We start from the raw sequence: 19678 nt of genomic DNA, 5'->3' as shown, positions 1-19678 counted from the left end.
CCATGGTCAGCTTGGCCAGTGACAATCTTGGACCATATAATGACCATTCTGGAACTGCTATAACCAGCCTGGTCCAGCTAGTGACCATCTTGGACAAGCTAATTGCCTTTCTGGAACAGCTATGCTCAGCTTGGACTAACTACTGACCATCCTGGAACAGCTTTGGCCATCTTGGGCCAGCTATATCCAGTTTAGACCAGCTAGTGACCATTCTGGAAAAGCCATAGCTTGGTTCAGGTAGTGGCCATCTTGGACAAACTATAATGACCATTCTAGAACAGCTATGATGACCTGCTTGGTCCAGCTACTGACTGTCTTGGACCAATTAATAACTAGTAATGACCATCCTTGAACAGCAGCTTCAGCCAACTAGTGACCACCTTAGACCAGCCATCTTGGATAACCAATTTGTATAGGTTTATGGACTAGTTAATGTTTTGGATCAGCTAATAAACAGGTAGATGGAACTTCCATGTTCCAAAACAACTACCAGTTTCAGCCGGATTTCCCAACAGGGAATAGCATGTTTATTTAATTTCATAGGCTATTACTTATTATAATATTTAATTATTATTATTTTTTTATGTCATATCAACCTTGGGGTTTAATATATCAAGTTTTTACTTCAATTGTAAATACAAAAATATTAGCAAGAAATAAAGATATGGGTAGTTTAATGGGGCTGGGAGATGGAGCACAGCGCGTCCCTCTAGACGTTATTAGGCTGCATGGAGGCGCACTTCCGTCCCGCATAACTCGGTTTAGGGGAGCAGGTGCAGGGAAGGGGACTGAAGCGTCACCTCACATAAAGCAATACTATATTTGATATACAGTAGCGGTTGTTTTATACCTACACGCTGGGTCGGAAGATGGTAGCAAAACAAAGAATCCGTATGGCAAACGAGAAGCACAGCAAAAACATCACTCAGAGGGGGAACGTGGCGAAGACCCTGGTAAGACTGTCATTTGTCGTCTGTATACATGCAAATGAATGGAGATCGTGTCTTTTCTGTGTGGATCTCGTTTTTGCGTGCATGATTTGGGGCAATCGTCGGTTTTTAACGATGCTGATTTATCATACAGGGCGAGTGTAAGTCTTAATTCTCCACCTAATTCTTTTTGGTATCGGGGATCATCTTAAATTAGGGTTAATTCGCATGAGACGTAAACGCGCTATTGTTTTACATAATCACAATCTGCTCAATATGAGTCGATAAGCATGATGTAAACCAGATTTAGCTAACGTTGACGCCTATGTTGTTGCCATGGCCACAGATGCACTTAACTAATCTGACCACTGCTGACCCTCCCTGGTAAAGGTGCAGTTTAACTGGGTCACATCACCTGCCACAGGCGTCAATCAAATCATTTGCTGTGATTTTGTTCAAGAGTTAATGCATGATGAAGATCCCATGATGAAGTATAAGTTAATAATGGTAATTGTCGACGTGTAACGTCCAGAATATGGGCCATTCTACACAATTTGTTCAAAGTCAGAGTTGGACTTGAACAAAATGTGTCTTTTTCCTCAAATTTTGAATGATCTTGAACAAAATGTGTCTTTTTCCTCAAATTTTGAATGATCTTGAACAAAATGTGTCTTTTTCCTCAAATTTTGTATGTATGCAAATTGTATAATTTGGTATACATTCTCATATGTGACCCTGGATCACAAAACCTGTCATAATTGTCAATTTTTCGAAATTGAGATTTCTACATCAGCTGAAAGCTGAATAAATAAGTTTTCCATTGATGTATGGTTTGTTAGGATCGGACAATATTTGGCCGAGATACAACTATCTGGAATAATCTGGAATCTAAGGGTGCAAAATACTTAGAAAATCACCTTTAAAGTTGTCTAAATGAAGTTCTTAGCTATGCATATTACTGATCAAAAAAAAGTATTGATATATTTTCGGTAGGGAATTCACTAAATACACTGTATTGCCAAAAGTATTGGGTCACCCCCCTTCTAATGAACATGTTTGACTACTTTAGTAATGTTTAAGCATATAATGATATTCTAGGGAATTGTGTGCTTTTATAGCAACAGTTTGAACAGGACCCTTTTCTAGTCTAACATGACAGTGCCTCTGTGTATAAAGCATGGTTCAAAAAGACATGATTGATTCAGTCAGTGTGGAAGAACTGCAGAAAGCCAAGTCCTGATCCCAGCTGAACACCTCTGGTGTGACTTTATATGCAGACCTTGAGCCAAAAACTCATCACCAAACACCAATTTGTACTCATAGAAATGACTAAAGTCGTCAAACATGTTCATTAGAAGGGGGTGACCCAATACTTTTGGCTATATAGTGTATCTTCATGGAACATGATCTTTACTTAATATCCTAATGATTTTTGGCATAAAAGAAAATTGGATAATTTTGACCCATACAATGTATTTTGGCTATTGCTACAAATATACCCCAGCGACTTAAGACTGGTTTTGTGGTCCAGGGTCACATATTGTATTTTCAGAAAGTTTTGGAATCCCCCCCCCCCCCCCCCCCCCAAATTTGTCACTGCCAAAACACAATAATATAGGGTATAATTTAAGAAGGGCTATACTGTCCTATTAAGAGTTTGTTTACATCTACCTTGTAAATATATGTTTTGCTATTTTATTATATTGTTTTGGAGGCAAATCAATAACAATGATAATTTTATCATTATTTCAAGTGTAATTGAATATTTTGAATCCAGTCTTTCTTTGAAAACAGTATGATCAACGTTATGCCTTTTACAAAGTCATTAGTTTGAATATGCATTCAACCAAACACTTTCATAACATCTTAGTTGATAATTCAGTGCACTTTATTTTTGACAGAACATCCCATGTTTCGGTAGTGACAGTAATGTTTTGGTAGCGACCACATCAAATTACAGAATTTAAAAAAACTACTAAAACATACTAAAATACGAACAATTTGCATAAGTGTACTAAAATTTTGTTTATTTCCCCCAATAAAGAATTATGTGGTGTCACTATCGAAACAATGCCGACATGTCTTGGTTGTGACTGTTTCGGTAGTGAAAATTTTAGAGAATAACAACCAAAAAAACAATGTCACTACTGAAACTTTACCAAATGTGCACACACACACACACCTGGTTTTTTTTTTTTTTTTTTTTTATGGTTTATGGGGACTCTCCATAGACGTAATGGTTTTTATACTGTACAAACCAATTTTTCTATCACCCTGCCACCAACTCTACACCTAAACCTACCTCACAGGAAACTTTGTGCATTTTTAGATTAAAAAAAAAATACTAATTCTTTATGATTTATAAGCTTTTTGAATTATGGGGACACTGAAAATGTCCTCATAAATTACCTTCTTGTTGTAATACCTATGTCATTATACAAATTTGTGTCCTCATAAACCACATAAACATACACACACACATATACGGTATATATATATATATAGTAAAATAATATAGCATGCAAAACAAAATTAATAAATAAAAAAATGTAAATATAGTATTTTGTGTATAGACAAACACAGCACAGGAAAAAGTATTCAGGTGTTTGTTTTCTTTTTGTTACTGTGACACTATGTAGACATTTGTGTCATGTGTAAACAGATTTATCTGTAGACATTCCAGACTATATTTTGTTTATGAAACACTTTGACTTTCCTGTTCCAGCGACCACAGGAGGAGAAATATCCGGTGGGGCCATGGCTTTTGGCACTCTTTGTATTTGTTGTTTGTGGATCAGGTAATATTACATTTGTATTTTAATATACAGTTTGCTGGTTGCTATTAAGCGTCCCGTTTTTTGTATTAATAAACTGAATATGTATTTGTTTTTTTTGTTTTCAGCCATCTTTCAGATAATTCAGAGCATCCGAATGGGAATGTGAGTCCCAGCGTTCCTCACGTTCCCTGTCCTACATCTGAATGAGATTTTTGGGTGACTGGATGCAATCTAAAGGAAGACTGATAGGTGAAATCCTGTTTGTGGGTCAGAGGCTTGTATGCTGAGCTGGATCTAGTGTACAAACATGACATTGTCACACGTTTACAGTGTCCCTGGATGAAGGGAGCACATGCTTTTCTACAAAACCATTGTTGTTGTCGACACATCTTATCATTTTTGTCATATTTATTTATGATTGCCATGATCTATTTAACCGTGTTTGCGTGAGCCTTTTTCAAATAAACGTCAAACACATTTGGATAATGACTCATACGCGTTTAGCTTTTTCAAAACCAATTAAGTTTCTGTTCTTTTTTTTAATGTGAACTTTCATGAATGTTACAGATAATGTAAAAATGTACATTTGTTGTGTAAAACTAGCAGACAGAACACTTAACTGTATAGACAGTCCTACTTGGAGCTGATAACAATCAGAGATCTTTATGAAACTTATGGGTCATCTGGATTTCAATCTGCAACCTTTGTTGAGTTTTGATCCTTATTCATTGAACAGCAGTTTTCTAGCTTTGTAGTCTAGAAGAAAACATGGATAGAGTAAAGAAAGCGGTTACTTTAAATTCAATATTTAGAATTTTAGAGTCATAATAAGGGACTTATTTAGATTCCTATCCATATATAGCCTTTATGCACTTTACAGTTTAAGATTAAATTATGAACAGTCCTATGAAGACCAACAAAATAATCCAATTTGATTAACTTCTCATAGTAATGCTGAACTGAAAATTAACCCTGTTTTATGATCAGAATGAAAGACTCATCCATACAGTACATTCATTTGAGTTTTAAAGTGATATATGACGATATTCATTATTAATACTTAATTTTATGATAATCAGTTACACTCAGACGTTTGCCAGTATGTAAAAGATATGTCTATTCGTCTGTCTTAATCATGTCTTTTAAGTAAACCGATTTTTCATGTTGCTACAGATGAGCATCTCAAGGACTTCTCAATGGTGTTCACAAACATGACTTTATTGAGAGTTGTGAAGTGCAACTGGCAAGTGCAATTACAGTATTTTACAACTTATCTCCTGGTTTTGAGAACATGCACAGAACATAAGCATACGAGTTGTACACATTGCAAATCCATGTCAGCTATATGATAGTCAAGAGTAACTGTAAGTTAAAAGACGGATAGAGAATACTTCACTGTCCAAACCGAAAACAGAAATCACATGGGTGTAATACTTCAAAATCATCTCAAGGGAACAAAGTAGTGTACAGTAGGTGTTAGATGAGTAGTTTCCATTTGTCAGATAAATATTGTAAGACCGATCCTGCTTAACAGCATTAAAAAAAGAAGGATGATGTCTCTTGGGTAAGCCAACTACCTTTAATCTGTACAACCTATATAGTGTCTCTTTAACCGCTTCACATGATATCGCTATTTTACAAAATACTTACACTAATCATACAATAATATACAGTCTGTCCACCTCTCAATTCAGCTCATCCGCCATTCTCACCGCACAGAGAACGAATGAGGATTTGAAGCATCATACCTCCTCGTTTTCTTCATTCCAAAAAAAAAAGTGTCATGATTACACCAATGCAACTATGGAAGTCAACGCATCTGCCTTCCCCATGCCAGCTGGGGCACAGATCGGCAGCTCTTCAAAGTCTCATCACATTCGTCACCATAAAAGTGCTTGCTTTATTAGAAGCTTGCAGTCTAAAAAGACCGCGGTCAGCATGTACACTACAAAGGTAAGGGAGACACGACTGAAAACCAATCGGGAGTTTAGACACAGGCACAGTGATTCTTTATATCGCGTCCTCTAGGATTGTTTTCTTCCTGACAATCACATTCTGCGGATTTTGGCAACGTCCCGCCTCAGCCAACTGGATTGTCACTGGTGTATAAATCACCTCAGTACGACATTTGTCAAGTTTTGAAAGGTGTGCAAATTTTGTCAGTCTAACATGTGAGTGAGGCATGTTTGCTCAGTCTGTTTCCTTTGCGTCTGGAGCCACTCGTCGCCCTTAACAGGAACTTTCGGCGGGTGCTACGCCGATGGGCCTGAGTTCTGTGCTGCGAGTTGGGCCGGCGGAGCGGGCGGCTGCGCTCCCTGCGTGGATGACGGCGGTGGCGAGCCGCTCTGGACTTGCGCCTGGAACTGTGCGAGCTGCTCCGGACTGGCCAGGTTCTTCAGGAGGTTGTTTTCCTGCTCCAGTTGAGAGTTTCTCTCAATCAGTTCCTTAATCTGTTCCTTCAACACCTCCACCTCTTCACGGACAGCATACATCAAGTGACTCTTCACCAGATCCTGAAAGCGGACAACAGTGTTATTTTCAAACCTAAAATATACTCCAACCAAAACATGTGTATTAGATTCATTTTATTACATGTATCATATGAAAAAAGCTGAATATATGAGCTTTCCATTGACGTATGGTTTGTTATGAAAGGACGATATTTGGCCGAGATATAACTATTTGAAAATCTGAAATCTGGATTGCCTTTAAAGTTGTCTGAATGAAGTTCTTAGCAATGCATATTACTAATCCAAAATTAAGTTGATATATTTACGATAGGAAATGTACAAAATATCTTCATGGAACATGATCTTTACTTAATATCCTAATGATTTTTGGCATAAAAGAACAATCGATCATTTTGACCCATACAATGTGTTGTTGGCTCTTGCTACAAATATACCCCAGCGACTTATGACTGGTTGTGTGCTCCAGGGTCAAAAACACCGATCTACTGTGAGATGCTGCGTTCACCATTTGAAGTAAAGCCTTGAAAATCTCTAACCTGCATCCTACTTGCTTCCCACAATCCCTCCCTCTCTTTATGCCGTCACCAAACCAACAAAATGGCCGTCCCACAGCGCATCAAGCCAATCAGAAGCAGAGATATTTTTAACTAGGTGTAAAAGCTTTGGGGTTTGCCTAGCAACAGTAACAAGGCGCACAGATCGCGTGAGTACGCAGTCAAATCCCCAGGCAAGTCGGCAAACAAACACCAAACGCTTCGCTCGTTTTTTTTATTAACTTTTTACTTTAAACTAAACTTAGACTAGCGCGAACGAACAATGAAAACATCGACGCTGTCACAATGACAGATCATTTAATAATGATTAACGTTACATAATTCATTCCAGCGACACTGATGCAACTCGACAGCCTGCTGACGGCATGTAAACATAATATCTGTTCGGATATGCAATGTTTATGATGGGAAAGGCAGGGTGACTTACCATCGCTTGTTCAATTTTGTTGTCTATGGCCACAACACTGGCACCCGATGAGCTGTGAGGGAAAGAGAAAGTCGTTACTTCACCAGCAACACACAAGAAACTATGGCAACGTCAACTAAATATCGTCACAAACACATGAAATATCGAAAACATACTATGGAAATCTCCAGAACACGACTATTTATTCAGAAAGGTACGTTTTATATATCCAAAGCTACCTTCAGGACCATCTCTGAGTGAACTGAAAGAGCAGGACTAGGAGGGCTTTTTTTTTTTTTTTTTACTACAAACCAGCGTTAAAACGCTCAGCTATAATATTAAATGACCCGCTCGTATTTTGCACAGAAAGTAAGCTCTCATGCATGAGCTTTAGCTTATTGACGGTTTATTACGAACACAAGTCTGACATTTTACCTATTGTCGAGCTTGACGGATGAAGTCTCAGTCCCCAACAACGACGAGAGGAAAGATATTGAGAAATTTCTAAACTGACAAACACCAAGATCCATCGCCACGGAATAGCATGGAGAATTCATGCTATTGCGTCCATAAGAAATCGCGCAGGGAAGCGAACGCGTGTCCTTCCTACAGCCTCTGGTGCTTTACATCCTTTGTGTGCGTTTGCAGGAATATTGTGCCGTGACTCCCAGCAGAAAAGCTCGCTTTAACAGGAGACCGTACATCCAGTGCCGCAGCACAAAGAAACTCCAAGGTCAGCTCATCTCTGCGCTGGTGAATATCTGCAGCCTGGGCTACTTTGCATAATTTATTTCACACCAGCGCTGCTCGGCGCGCTATTGGCGGAGAGCGAGATGCATTTGACTAATATATGCAGCCACGCCCCCATTTGACGCTCTTCCGACTCGCTCTGGATAATTTATTCCAACTCGATTTGCCTTAAAAGACAATCCGGTTGGAGCGAGTTGATGTTATTTCCATCAAAAATCTCAAGGCACCAACAGCTTTTAACAGCCCATTTCTAATACTCAGCATCTATATTTTACCACAGAATCCAGGCAGCTTCTTCATGTTATGTTATTGCATAACCTTGTGAATAAAGAAATAAATACTACTTTCACCAAAAATGTTTTGCAGTTTGTTTTGCTTTATTATATACACGAGCAAAACATTATTTGAAGGGGAATGCCTTTAAACACAATGTTTACATGTCGCCGCTTATCGGCAAACAGCGGAACTGCAGTGGAGTGAATCCCTAAAAACAGGAGTTTTAACCTTTAAAACATGCAAGGAGCCATCCCAGAGATTTTTTTTATATAAATTAAGGATACATTTTAGTCCTGAAACTACATAACTTCATAAAAATTAATACATTTTAAAGGGAGAAGTGTCATTTTTTGTATTACATGGAAAAAAAATCTAAATCCAGTATAATGCAGATTAAATTATTTATTGTTATCTTTGAATACTAACTAGAAATTTAACAGATTAATGCACCCCATTTAGCAATACATTTTGAAATATACATATTATCTGTACACTCGTTTTCTGTGTTCATGGCCCTCCAGGGGTATGTGGACCCGTGACTGAAAGCTCAGATCCTAAAGCAGAAAGCATCTCCAGCATGTTTAGATGAAACTCAGCCCCCTATGATTTAGGTGCAGCTAACTAATCTCATGTGAGCTTTAATTAATGTGTTTAACTACACATCAGCGTGCTTCATATTATTTGAGCATGCACATGTGTTTGGTTTGCAAGGCTCAGAGTACAGAAGAGAAATTATCAAACTAAGGACAATCTTTGATGACGAAATTATAGTACATCTCAAAATGAAATATTTGTTATCTTTTTAAATTTTAACAAGATTCGCATTCAGACATCCATCCAAACAAGCGATGACTCTTCCATAATCCATTTCATTCGAATGTACATCACAATATCGAAGCAAAGATCTGTTGATAATTGTTATATTGCAACTAAACTGTATTTACAGGAATAGCGAAGCAGATTAGGTGGATGAATTGGATAAGAGAAACTCCAAAAATAATCTCAGTTTAATCTAGAGATATGAGGATATATTCAGTTTTTCAATCAGCTGGATATGATTACAAAATAAACGGTGTATCACCTTGAAAGGGTTTCTTTGGCATTATTATTACAAACCTTAATAAAGGTGGTTTACCCACCCCGTAAATGCAGAGGAATGCTTCATTGCGTTCATTGGAGCACATCATTTCCTGCAAAATGACAACTGATATCCTCTTTTCTTCGGAAGCATTGCTTACGTCCTGCTCATGATTGACAAAGCTTTGAAAGCATGAGTGGGGTTCAGCACCGCTGAAACGTTTCAATCAAGTGTACACTTGCATACAGTAAAAATAGATCACTTATCCTATTACACTTATTAAGTGCTGCAGGGGCACACCAAAAGAAGCCCAAACTTAAGCAGCTCAGGATGCTGTTAGCTGTTCCAGGCTCTTTGACTGGAAGTGGATTTAAGCAATTACGGAGTCCAAATATACCTCTGCCGTCCATGACCTGACCTCACACTACCACCATTCAGAGCGCTCAAACACTACTTATTTACGGACGTCTTTGTGCGCCGTTCGCCATCTCAGTCACAGCCACAATTAAAAAGGCCATGGTGCACAACTCCAGCTACGTACCTGAAGATGAGACACAAATTTCAAGACCTGCCTGGACCAGAAACAGGTTTTCTGGACAATGTGGACTCGCACAGTGAACATGAACAAGTTCTAAATGATAAAGAAGCTTCTGTCCAGAAACGTGGTGCAATGCTCCACAGAACAAATCATCCATCTATCATTTATACCAGAAGTTTGATTGTAGCTCAGGCCGTGTTTATACTAGTGCATTTTCGTTTTAAAATGGCGTGGCTGCCCACATTCGCTCTGCATATCCTTGACGACCGTGTAAACAATAACAGCATGCTCATTGTTGTACCCATAGATATGTATAGGTAGATTCGCTGGGTTTTTTTTCTTGTAGCGGTCGAATGGGGCATCTACCTATACATATCTATGCGTACAACAATGAGCATGATGTTACTGTTTACATGGTCGTCAAAGATAGGCAGAGCGAATGTGGGCAGCCACGCTATCGTTTTCAAAAGTCTCCATTTTACTCCGTTTACACTGAAACGCAACCCCAGAGTTTTCAAACTAAAACGGGGTCTGCAGCGTTTTCAAAAGTCTCGAAAGCGGCAGAGTTGTGTAAACGACAGGCGTAACCGTAGCAAAAGTTACGCGTTTTAAAACGAAAATGTACTAGTGTAAACGTAGCGTCAAACAGCAGAGCATGGCAGTAGAAACATCATGGGTTCGATTCCCAGGGAATGCATGAACTTGAAAGCAATACAAGTCGTTTTAAAATTAAATCATTCCAACAGAGATCAAATGACATCTGACAGGAAATAATACAATTCTGGAGATGCATAGAACGTCAAAAGCACCAAATACTATTTGGAACTAAAAACACTTCTTTCTGTAACTCAAAATGTACTTTGATTTCCTGTATTTTTGTCTACATGTAATGTACAAACACGATCTGACCACGATCTCCTTATTAAAATGAGCAGATTAATCTGACACACATATTATGCTCAGAGGAACAAAGACCTCCTGAGACTATCCAAGAAATAGAGCCATACCTTTCATTCAAGACGTCAAATGCATTTGCATGCATTTTCAATCTTTCCACATCTAAAATATCTTCCAAATAAAGCACATGAACAGAAAATGCTGTATGCGGATTTAAGTCCAGGCAGTGTAAAACACACTTTACCTTTTCAAATGCTGCTCTAACTCCCAGAACAATAGCTTCATGGCCATTTCGTCTCGGCCGTGAACTCGGAGGACTGTTTGTCTCATTGATGTGTCAATCAGCGGTCCTTCAAACACAGAACTTGCTCCTCTATTCCTCACACAGCTCAAACACACTCAGACGAGCACATGCACAAAGAGGCATGGCTACTGTTTCGCTCCCTTTCTCTTCTCCAGCAGTAGCAAAGGCTAAACAATCACAAGGCCTGGTAAACGCTCAGTGGTCCTGTCCCCCGTACTGCCTTTGTGCATCTTACAGGGAGATTGGTGAACGATTGAGTGAAAACAAGAGTAGGGCAAGCTGTGATGTCACGTCATTGATGGGTCACGTGACTGTTACATAAACCAGCAGCAGAGATTAAAATATTCCCAATGATGGCTTCTCGCACGCACCCATGCTCTTGGGGAGCCTGCCGTCCTCACAACCCTCAACGGCTATCCTGTCCCCGTGTTTTTTCCCCTCTTTTCTTTTCCCGGCACAGAAGCGTGCATTTCTCCCCTGTGGAGAGAAGAGACGGGCCCCTGCACTTGAGCCGGGACTTATCTTGTCACTTCTCATCAGTATCGTAGCCTGATTCAGGCTTACAGCGTGTGCGGCTGGTGAAACGCACACACGTCTCTGCAGCTTAGGCTGCTCGCAGTAAAAAAACAATACGGATCCCAACAACGGCAGGGATTTTACCTGTTCAAATAACACACAGTGAGAGCTCTGAATGGCACTGAGGCTCCTGTGCTTACGTGTCTTTCTGTGGGCTACAAACAGCTGATGAAAATGAATACTTGACTTGACTGAATGAAGCTCAGAGACATTAAATCAAGCTTTCATAATATTTCAGAATCTAAAACTATCATACTGGAAAGATGACTTCCTTTTGGATTTAAAATCAGTGCATTACACTGTCTACAATAGGCAAGGCAAGTTTATTTATAAAGCACATTTCAATAGGCCTGTGGCCGATTACATAATCAGCTGATCACACTAGTCGGCAATATATTCACAATCACCGCTCTTTAAATTTGAGTCGCGTTAATTATATATATTTCAGCACTTCTTTTTCATAGAACTAAAGAAATCTTTAAATTATTTTTTGAAACTAAAAACATTTTACAAAACAAAAATACTATTTCAGCTTTTCTACTTAAAATGTTTAATTCTGTTACTTGCCGTTTCATTGCCATTTTTTCTAGCAATTTTTGAGTGAAAATTGCGGTGCATTTGTCTCTGTTTCTAGTGTGTTATGAGTGCACTCCATATGACCTTCAAGTAGGCATGTTTTAAATACGGTTCATTTCAAATCCACAGCGCAGCTTGCATTATTATAATACATTATGCACATGATGCAGTATGGGTTTCTCCTTTTAACATTTTTGCATTTTTAACATTTAACATTCTTGGCCATTACCAGATACCATATAAACATGGTGGTGCTTTCCAAAAATTTTAATTTTCAAAGAAAAAATAATAATATTTTTAAAACAATGCTGTCGGTGTTTAATAATTTATTTAAATAAAATCATTTTAATATAACAATTAACAAGAAACTAAATATCATTAAGAACAAGAATTAGTTCAAACATTAAAATTAATTAAACTGATATTCAGGCAAATCTACCATGATTAACATACGTTTAAAGCCTTACAGGAAATCATACACCTTGTCTGTTTAAATTCATTGTAAATAAACGGTGTGTGTGTGAAAGCCGTATGTGTATTAAGTTTGCGCTGCAAGTGACATGAGTGACCATTTATCGGCAGCAAGTTTCGTAATCATGACAGCCCATAGCCACTGGCCAGCCTCAATATTTACATGTATAATAGGAGAACATGATTTGAATAAGCGCTTGGAGAGTTTCGTAGAGAGTTGGGCTGAAATGGAGACTGTTTAAACAGCTGTGCAGGAGCTGCAGATGAGGACGGCTGCTTACAGAAGCCCTGCCGTCAGCAGCTCCCGAGACTCACGAGTCCCAAAATTTATAGAAAGGTTACATGTTTCAAATAGTGCATTTAGACAGCCACTAGGCAACCGGCCACCCTCAGCGTCTGTAACTTATCTGAGAGTCAGAGTGCAGCTGGCATTCTCCACATAGTCTTCAACCTGAACCTGGTTTATGATTTTGCCAGATTTCAACACAATGCCTGGATTTGTCCACCAACTTGAAACAAATCAGGACTTTGAATGTGTACCCTGCATACTGCTATACAAGTTGGCATTCTAAATTGACCAAAAACAATCATTATGCAAGTACACTGAAATTTGCACGACTGAGAATTCGTCGAGAGGCACATCTCATAAACCTGTGGTACAGCTGGAATATCGGTGAGATCACATTGTGGGATTTCGACACGAACAAATGAAGGCCACGTTTCCACTCTGCGTGAGAAAGTGCCATTTTGCCAATTGGGCTGACAGCAGCAGGTTGCACAACAGAGCTTCATCCTGTATTCTCCAGCTCCAACACTGACAGTGCAGCACACACGGAATAGACTGGACAACCTCAGCAAGTTTCACTCCATGAGCAAGAAAAGCAGCATGTGTGCATTTACTGCGCAGTATGACTTAATACGGTAGTGCTTTTCTAAGAAGAGACAGCCGTGCATTTAAAAATTCCACCATTCACTCCTAATGAAATGTTTTTTTAGCAGCGATTATAGGCGTAATGTGCCTTTTAAAATGGAAAATGCAACAATAGTTGCTTCGGTTGGTCCCACAGGTTTGTGAGTCGGGGTTTTATTTTCCGTCGAGTGGCGCGTTCCTCCAGCGTTTAGGGAAGTGTGAACGGTTGACAACCTCCTCGTGCATTTACAGTTATGTAACTGTGCTAGTAGTTTGCACACAAAAGAAACAGGTATAAGTAATGTGGAGTGAAATCTGGAATTATCAGGATTAGCCCAAAAGCAAAACAGGCACAGAAAAGGCCCAGGATGATTCATTGAAGTCATTTCCACTACAGAAAGCACGAAGGCCTGCGGCTAGAATAGTAGAAGCCTTCTTCCCTCGCCGCAGTTATACGCACCAAATCTGCACTGGTCCACCCTCTCCTTTTGTCTGGAAGCACTGTAGCCTTTATATAAAGTGACAGACGAGGCACTGTCGAGACGTTAGACTCTGGGAATTCACGCAGTCGTTTTATTTTGCATTGTGTGATACTTATAGCACCTTTGCACGCAATATATTGTATCATTAATGGATTTGCCGCTGTATAAGAGCCCTTTTCTCAAGAGAACACTTCAGAAGTAGTACACTGAAGACTGTTGGGAGACAAACAGCCATTGATGGTGCGGTTAAGCTCCAGTTTGTTGGGGCTGATCGAGTGGAGACAATAGCTGGGATGTAGGCGAATTGAGGGGGATTTGAGAGGGGGGTTGTTTACATTGTACACGATGTTCTTGATGCAGATGGCCAGTCAAGCATGAGCATTACTTCCACTCGAGCTCCTAATGCGATTTGTGGACTTTTCGGTATGTTTGCAGACACTGTCAAGATGTGGCAATATTGTGTCGGACTGATACCATAAATGAAAACTTGGTATGTCAAAGTTGACCTGTTCTTGTCACTACACTTTCAGATTGTCCCACTCCAATTTCCCTCCCCAAAAAAAAAAAAAAAAAAAAAAGTTTTCATTTTAAAAATTGTACTAATGAAGAAAATATTTTTTTTGATAGTATAATTATATTTATTATTAAAACACAATAGAATTTAACAAGTTCCGAACAAGAGACGAAAAAGACAAACTTGTGCTTTACCATAAAAGTATAAATACAACAAACAAACTTGAAATGTTTTGAGACTTCTTGCCGTTTTATGCTTCCAAACAAAACAGCTCAAAGCACCCAGCAGCCCTCCATCTTTTCATGGAGCGTTGAAGCTTCTGTGAATGTTTTTCTTTGCTTTAAACCACTTTTACAAATGAGACGTCTCACGGCATGCAGAGAAAGCATTGAGGCTGCTGTCTGATCTAGTTAAACTGCAGTATGATCACTGGGATAATCAGAGAAGGTCCTCGCATCATCTCAATCCATCCCACTGTGATGTAGAAGCCTAAAAAGGAAGAGGTATCTCCTCATGATTGCACTTGGGAACACAACGTTCCTACTGCAACTCTATAGTATATGTAGTGTGTGAACGGCACGGGACCAAAATCACACGGTTCTCAGGTGACGCAGGGTTCATGTTCACAGACTGAGCAGCGATTACCCTGATGGAACAAAAGAGATAACAGGCCTGCCCTCAACTCATAGATATTTTGGTTAAAAACATGAATCATTCTAGATTCATGTGCAACGTTGTACCAAACCAAGAGCAAACAAGATGTTTTTTTTTAATTATCTCCAATAGTGTTAAGCTGATTAACAATTTGCCATTTTATTTTTTATACTTGGCAAAGCTGAATTTTCAGCATCATTACTCCAGTCTTCAGTGTCACATGATCCTTTAGAAATCATTCTAATATTCTGATTTGCTGCTCAAGAAACGTGAATGTTGCAACATTTGTGTTGTTGATTTCAGAAATCTTTGATGAATAGAAAGTTAAGACGAACAGCATTTATCTGAAATACAAATCTATGTGACATTATTAATGACTTTACTGTCTTTTATGATCAGTTTAATGCATCCTTGCTGATAAAAAAAAAAAAAAAAAAACATGTTTTACTGGCTCTAAATATATATATATATATATATATATATAAAAAATCAGGCCAGCAGAAAGAATTGTTACTGTACCAATATATATTATGCACTCTAGGTACTAATATGTACGGAAAAAAGAAACAAAGGTGTACCTTTTAAAAGTCTCCTGCCCTAGTGACAGCTTTTGGACCTTTTTCTCTGAGTGTACAGACTTTATTATCAGCAACCCTGCTCTTTAGATATTGGTACCTGTGTCAGCCATTTAAAACCCCCCAAAGTTTTGACCACAAATCCCAAATATTTCCATGCTAGACACCTAGGGAAATGCCTTATGTAAATGCACACACAACACTGGGGCCAATTATTTGCCCAATAATTTACCATGTCTCAGTTGGCTCATTTTCTTTCTAAACTACACTGGCCGTTTTTCCAGATTCACTGAGCTGACTCCCCCGGCTGCTCCCTCTCTCCATCTGTCATGTCAGCCTGTGACGAGTGCTCCTCTCTGTCTGCTCTGCCCTAATTCTGAGAAGAATATATATACTCCGCGCCAACCGGCAGAATCCAGTTTGCTTATGGAAAAGAGCCCACGATGAGAGCCATGGAGTCGTCCGGGCAATGAGGTGGGATGCATTCCAAGCCCTCCCTCCACGAAAACATCAGAAGCATCTCTGCAGTCGTGTACTGGCCTGTGTGAGCAATCACACCTGCAGCAGCGCTGGAGCCGCTCTAAACGCTTGGCAAAAACAGAAGTGTGACTCACTGTATGGTGACGCCGAGTAAGGGAGCAAACTGACTACAGTCACTGAGACACATGAAGCAATTGCCTCGAGGCATGAAGAACTACTTTTCATCACAGTGACATTTCTAAATGACACTCATAATAAATTTGAAGTAAATGGTTTGGATTTACTTTGCTGACTTTGGCAGGATTAGTATGCAACACATTAAGCTGTGATCCTCGAAGTTGACAAACAACAGATATGAAGACAAGCGATCATATGCAAATGCATATTTTTTTGTAAGTGATTTGAGTTTTTGAATGCTGAATTTTGAAATTTTGGGAATTTGAACTTTTACTATAATCAGAACTATAAAACCACAAAATGAGAATGACCAATTCTCATTTCTCTATGGATACATTATACAAATACAATTTCTGTAAAACAAGCGATTATGTACAAAAATTATTATTTTAATTATTGCATTTTTACCTTGATTATTAGCTTCATCTAAAAACCTACTGTTTATTAAAAACCTACTCTTTTGTTTTGTGTCGATGTACAGTAGTCAACATTTGAAGTGGATCAAAACATTTCAAAGTTGTCCTACAACCAAAACAATGCCTGTTCTAGTCTTAAAGCTATAGTTTACCTTCAGTTTCTGGTCCCCTATTGATTTCCATAGTATGGAAAAAAAAATTAAAAAGAGAAATACTATGCAAGTCAATGGGGACCAACTGAAGGTGAACTATCCCTTTAAGACAACTTTGGTGATTTTTTCTGATCCACTACAAATGTTGACTACTGTATTTATATATGTGGATAAATTCATTAATTTTTATAAATGTGAATAATCCTACATTGATAAAAGAAATTAATGTAAATATATATACACAATTAAAATGTACAAATTATGTTAAATTTTACATCCTTTAATAAAAAAATAATAATTTGGATAATCACATTACTTATTAAAAGGTACCTGATTAAATTCCATGTAAAAATAGAAAAATATAGCTGCGAGCAGCAATGACGGGGCCAAGCACTCCAGCGGCAAAATGAGGAGCTAAGCACAGCATGGAGCATCAGACCAACTGCAGAAATGAGTAATTGAAGCCATTTAGGATTGTTTTAGTCAAAACGGCTGAAAGATCATAAATAAACCTCTGATAACATGATTTATTGGCTTATGACGTTTGACCAACAGGTGGCACTGTTATCAAATCGATGTGGTGTGTTCTGTGTGAGGTGACAATTATGGCACACACAAAGTTTGGTGTCAATATGCCAAAGCATTGCAGAGATACGGCCTCAAGTGTCATTTTGGCATTATGCCTCAAATTCGTTGTTGTGATGTGAAAACTGTTTTGTCTACCAACACAAAATCCATAACTTTTTGTCAGCGTGGTCTGAAGATGATGATTCGATTTTGGTGAAAATCGGGCCAACGGTCTTAGGAGTTCAAAAAAGTAGGTTTTTAAAAGAAAATCAAAAGGGCGGACAGGAAGTTTGGCTGATTATGGAAACATTTGTATCACTGTTCTCAGCATGACCCAAGGAATCTTTTAATGCCAGTCTCATTGCAATAGGGAAAATTCACAGAAAGCTATTAGCATTTATTTTAAATTTCATTATAACTTTTGACTACAAGGCGGCACGGTCTCAAAATATTTGGAGTACTTTCAGGTCATGGTCTCAATGGTACATACAAAGTTTCGTAATGGTACACAAATGCATTCGTAAAATATAGCATTTTATATAATACTCTATTGTAGTCAATGACAATTTCATGTTTTGTTCAATTATAGTGCCACCAAGAGGCACAATCCCACCAAATGTTTTACGTGTCCTTAGAGTGCGCCAATACATGTGTCAAATTTGGTGAAAATCTCTCATTTTGTTTTGGAGTAATAGACATTTGTATAAGAGTAGATGAAATACGATGAAATTTGTATACGAGTAGACTGTTGACTTAGTAAGTGCAATCAAACAACAAAATTTTGGCAATTGGGCATTAGCGTATAGCCGGGATGCTATGTTTCCGAATTTCCTACGGTGGTTTAGTGTTGATTGGAGTAACTGTTTCTAAGATATTGGCAAATGTTTTTCAAGCGCTAAAATGCAAAAAGTTGCACAAAATCTGGCAAGTTTGGTATCTCTGGACTCGGCAAGGTTTCAGGAGTCTAAAAAGGTGACTCGCCTGAAAATAAGTTGACCACACCCAAAGTTATAAGCATGTGAATATTTGATTTTACCACTAGGTGGCGCTGTTTCAAAACTTCTCAGGTTCCTTTAGGGCATCGTGCTGATGAACCATACAGAGTTTCGTAATGATACGTCAATGCGTTCATAAAACATAGCATTTTAATACAAAATTAAAAATGTCCGACGCCCAAAATGGCTGACATGGGAAAATTGGATATGGTTAGACTCGGCATGATGCACCGAATCTAAAGAGACCAGTGATTTTTGGTCAAACCACTGAGAAGTTATAAGCAAAAATAGCCATTTTTCGTATCTCCTGACCTCTAGGTGACACTGCAGGTAGCCTCAGGTCATACTTGTTATAACACGCACCACGTTTGGTCTTCAAAAGTTATTAGCATAAGCATGAGTGAAACTTTGGACAAGTGGTGGCGCTAGAGAGTTAGAGACTCCAAATTTGCTGTGGTTAGTATTGAGACTGTCTTCTATCAGTGTGCCAAATTTTACAACTTTCCCGCAATCGGTTCTATGGGCTGCCATAGACTTCCACAGCGGAAGAAAAAAAATAAATAAATAAAAAAAAAAAGAACGCTAACGGATACAATAGGTGCCTACGCACCTTCGTGGCTTGGCCCCTAATAATTAAATAAGACGCAACCAGAAAGTATTGCATAGCTGTTACAGAGTATCACACCACAGTGCTCATGCAGGTGATGCAAGTTTAAGAAGAGCTTGTGTCATTCCCCTCCCTTGTCATCCGCTCTTCTGCTCAATGCCTTCTATTTTCTTTATACCGATCATTTAAAATGAGGCTAAAATGCAAAAAACAAAAAAGTTCTGCACCTCGAAAAAACAACAATGAAACGGCTATGCTGAATTTTCTCAGCTATGCAAAATCATACACAGACAAATATCCTGCATGTAATTTAGTTATCAAAAATCAGAGCGCGTGTGTAGGAGCGGAGGCCCCGTGTTCCTCGGTCTCTGGAGACTGCAGGAATCTCTCCTCCCATCCCATCGAACAGCATGCATCCCTCTCCCATATCCCTTTTTCTCCATTCAGGCGGAAGAGAACCTGAGGAAGCCTCAAGCCTCGCCTGTCCTCATTGTGCGTTACATAACCACTGTTTCATTTGGAGAGGGGACCCCCGTTCACACTAAT

At 38.8% G+C, this 19678-nt stretch overlaps 2 protein-coding genes across 4 annotated transcripts in view; one reads left to right on the top strand and one right to left on the bottom strand.

Moving 5' to 3' along the window:
* Positions 1 to 675: 675 nt before the first annotated feature.
* On the top strand, positions 676 to 4877 carry LOC306875999 (stress-associated endoplasmic reticulum protein 2). Its single transcript, XM_079426883.1, has 3 exons — positions 676 to 953; positions 3655 to 3727; positions 3832 to 4877. Exons 1-3 carry the CDS (start codon positions 870 to 872, stop codon positions 3870 to 3872), a joined length of 198 nt encoding a protein of 65 aa, XP_079283009.1. The 5' UTR covers positions 676 to 869; the 3' UTR covers positions 3873 to 4877.
* Positions 4878 to 4898: 21 nt separating this feature from the next.
* Positions 4899 to 19678, bottom strand: part of LOC306875998 (TSC22 domain family protein 1-like) — a 45066-nt gene continuing 30286 nt past the window's right edge. The window contains exons 1-3 of one of the 3 annotated variants that reach the window (XM_079426881.1): positions 7573 to 7957; positions 7159 to 7210; positions 4899 to 6219 (exon numbers count right to left, since the gene is read on the bottom strand). In XM_079426881.1, the coding sequence (XP_079283007.1) occupies positions 5959 to 6219; positions 7159 to 7210; positions 7573 to 7694 (435 nt within the window). In that variant the 5' untranslated portion in view covers positions 7695 to 7957 and the 3' untranslated portion in view covers positions 4899 to 5958. Of the gene's footprint in view, positions 6220 to 7158; positions 7211 to 7572; positions 7958 to 10920; positions 11460 to 19678 lie in introns of those variants that run through there. The other 2 variants (XM_079426882.1, XM_079426880.1) reach the window with 2 other exon arrangements.

Source organism: Barbus barbus (assembly GCF_936440315.1).
Source record: "Barbus barbus genome assembly, chromosome: 10".
NCBI classification, from domain to species: domain Eukaryota; kingdom Metazoa; phylum Chordata; class Actinopteri; order Cypriniformes; family Cyprinidae; genus Barbus; species Barbus barbus.
This window is presented reverse-complemented; position numbering and strand designations above follow the sequence as displayed.

Excerpts from the sequence above, each read along its gene's own strand:
- LOC306875999 (XM_079426883.1), top strand. The coding sequence starts at position 870 with ATGGTAGCAAAACAAAGAATCCGTATGGCAAACGAGAAGCACAGCAAA. Across the intron at positions 954-3,654 it reads GGAACGTGGCGAAGACCCTG|CGACCACAGGAGGAGAAATA; the intron begins GTAAGACTGTCA and ends TTCCTGTTCCAG. Across the intron at positions 3,728-3,831 it reads ATTTGTTGTTTGTGGATCAG|CCATCTTTCAGATAATTCAG; the intron begins GTAATATTACAT and ends TTTTGTTTTCAG.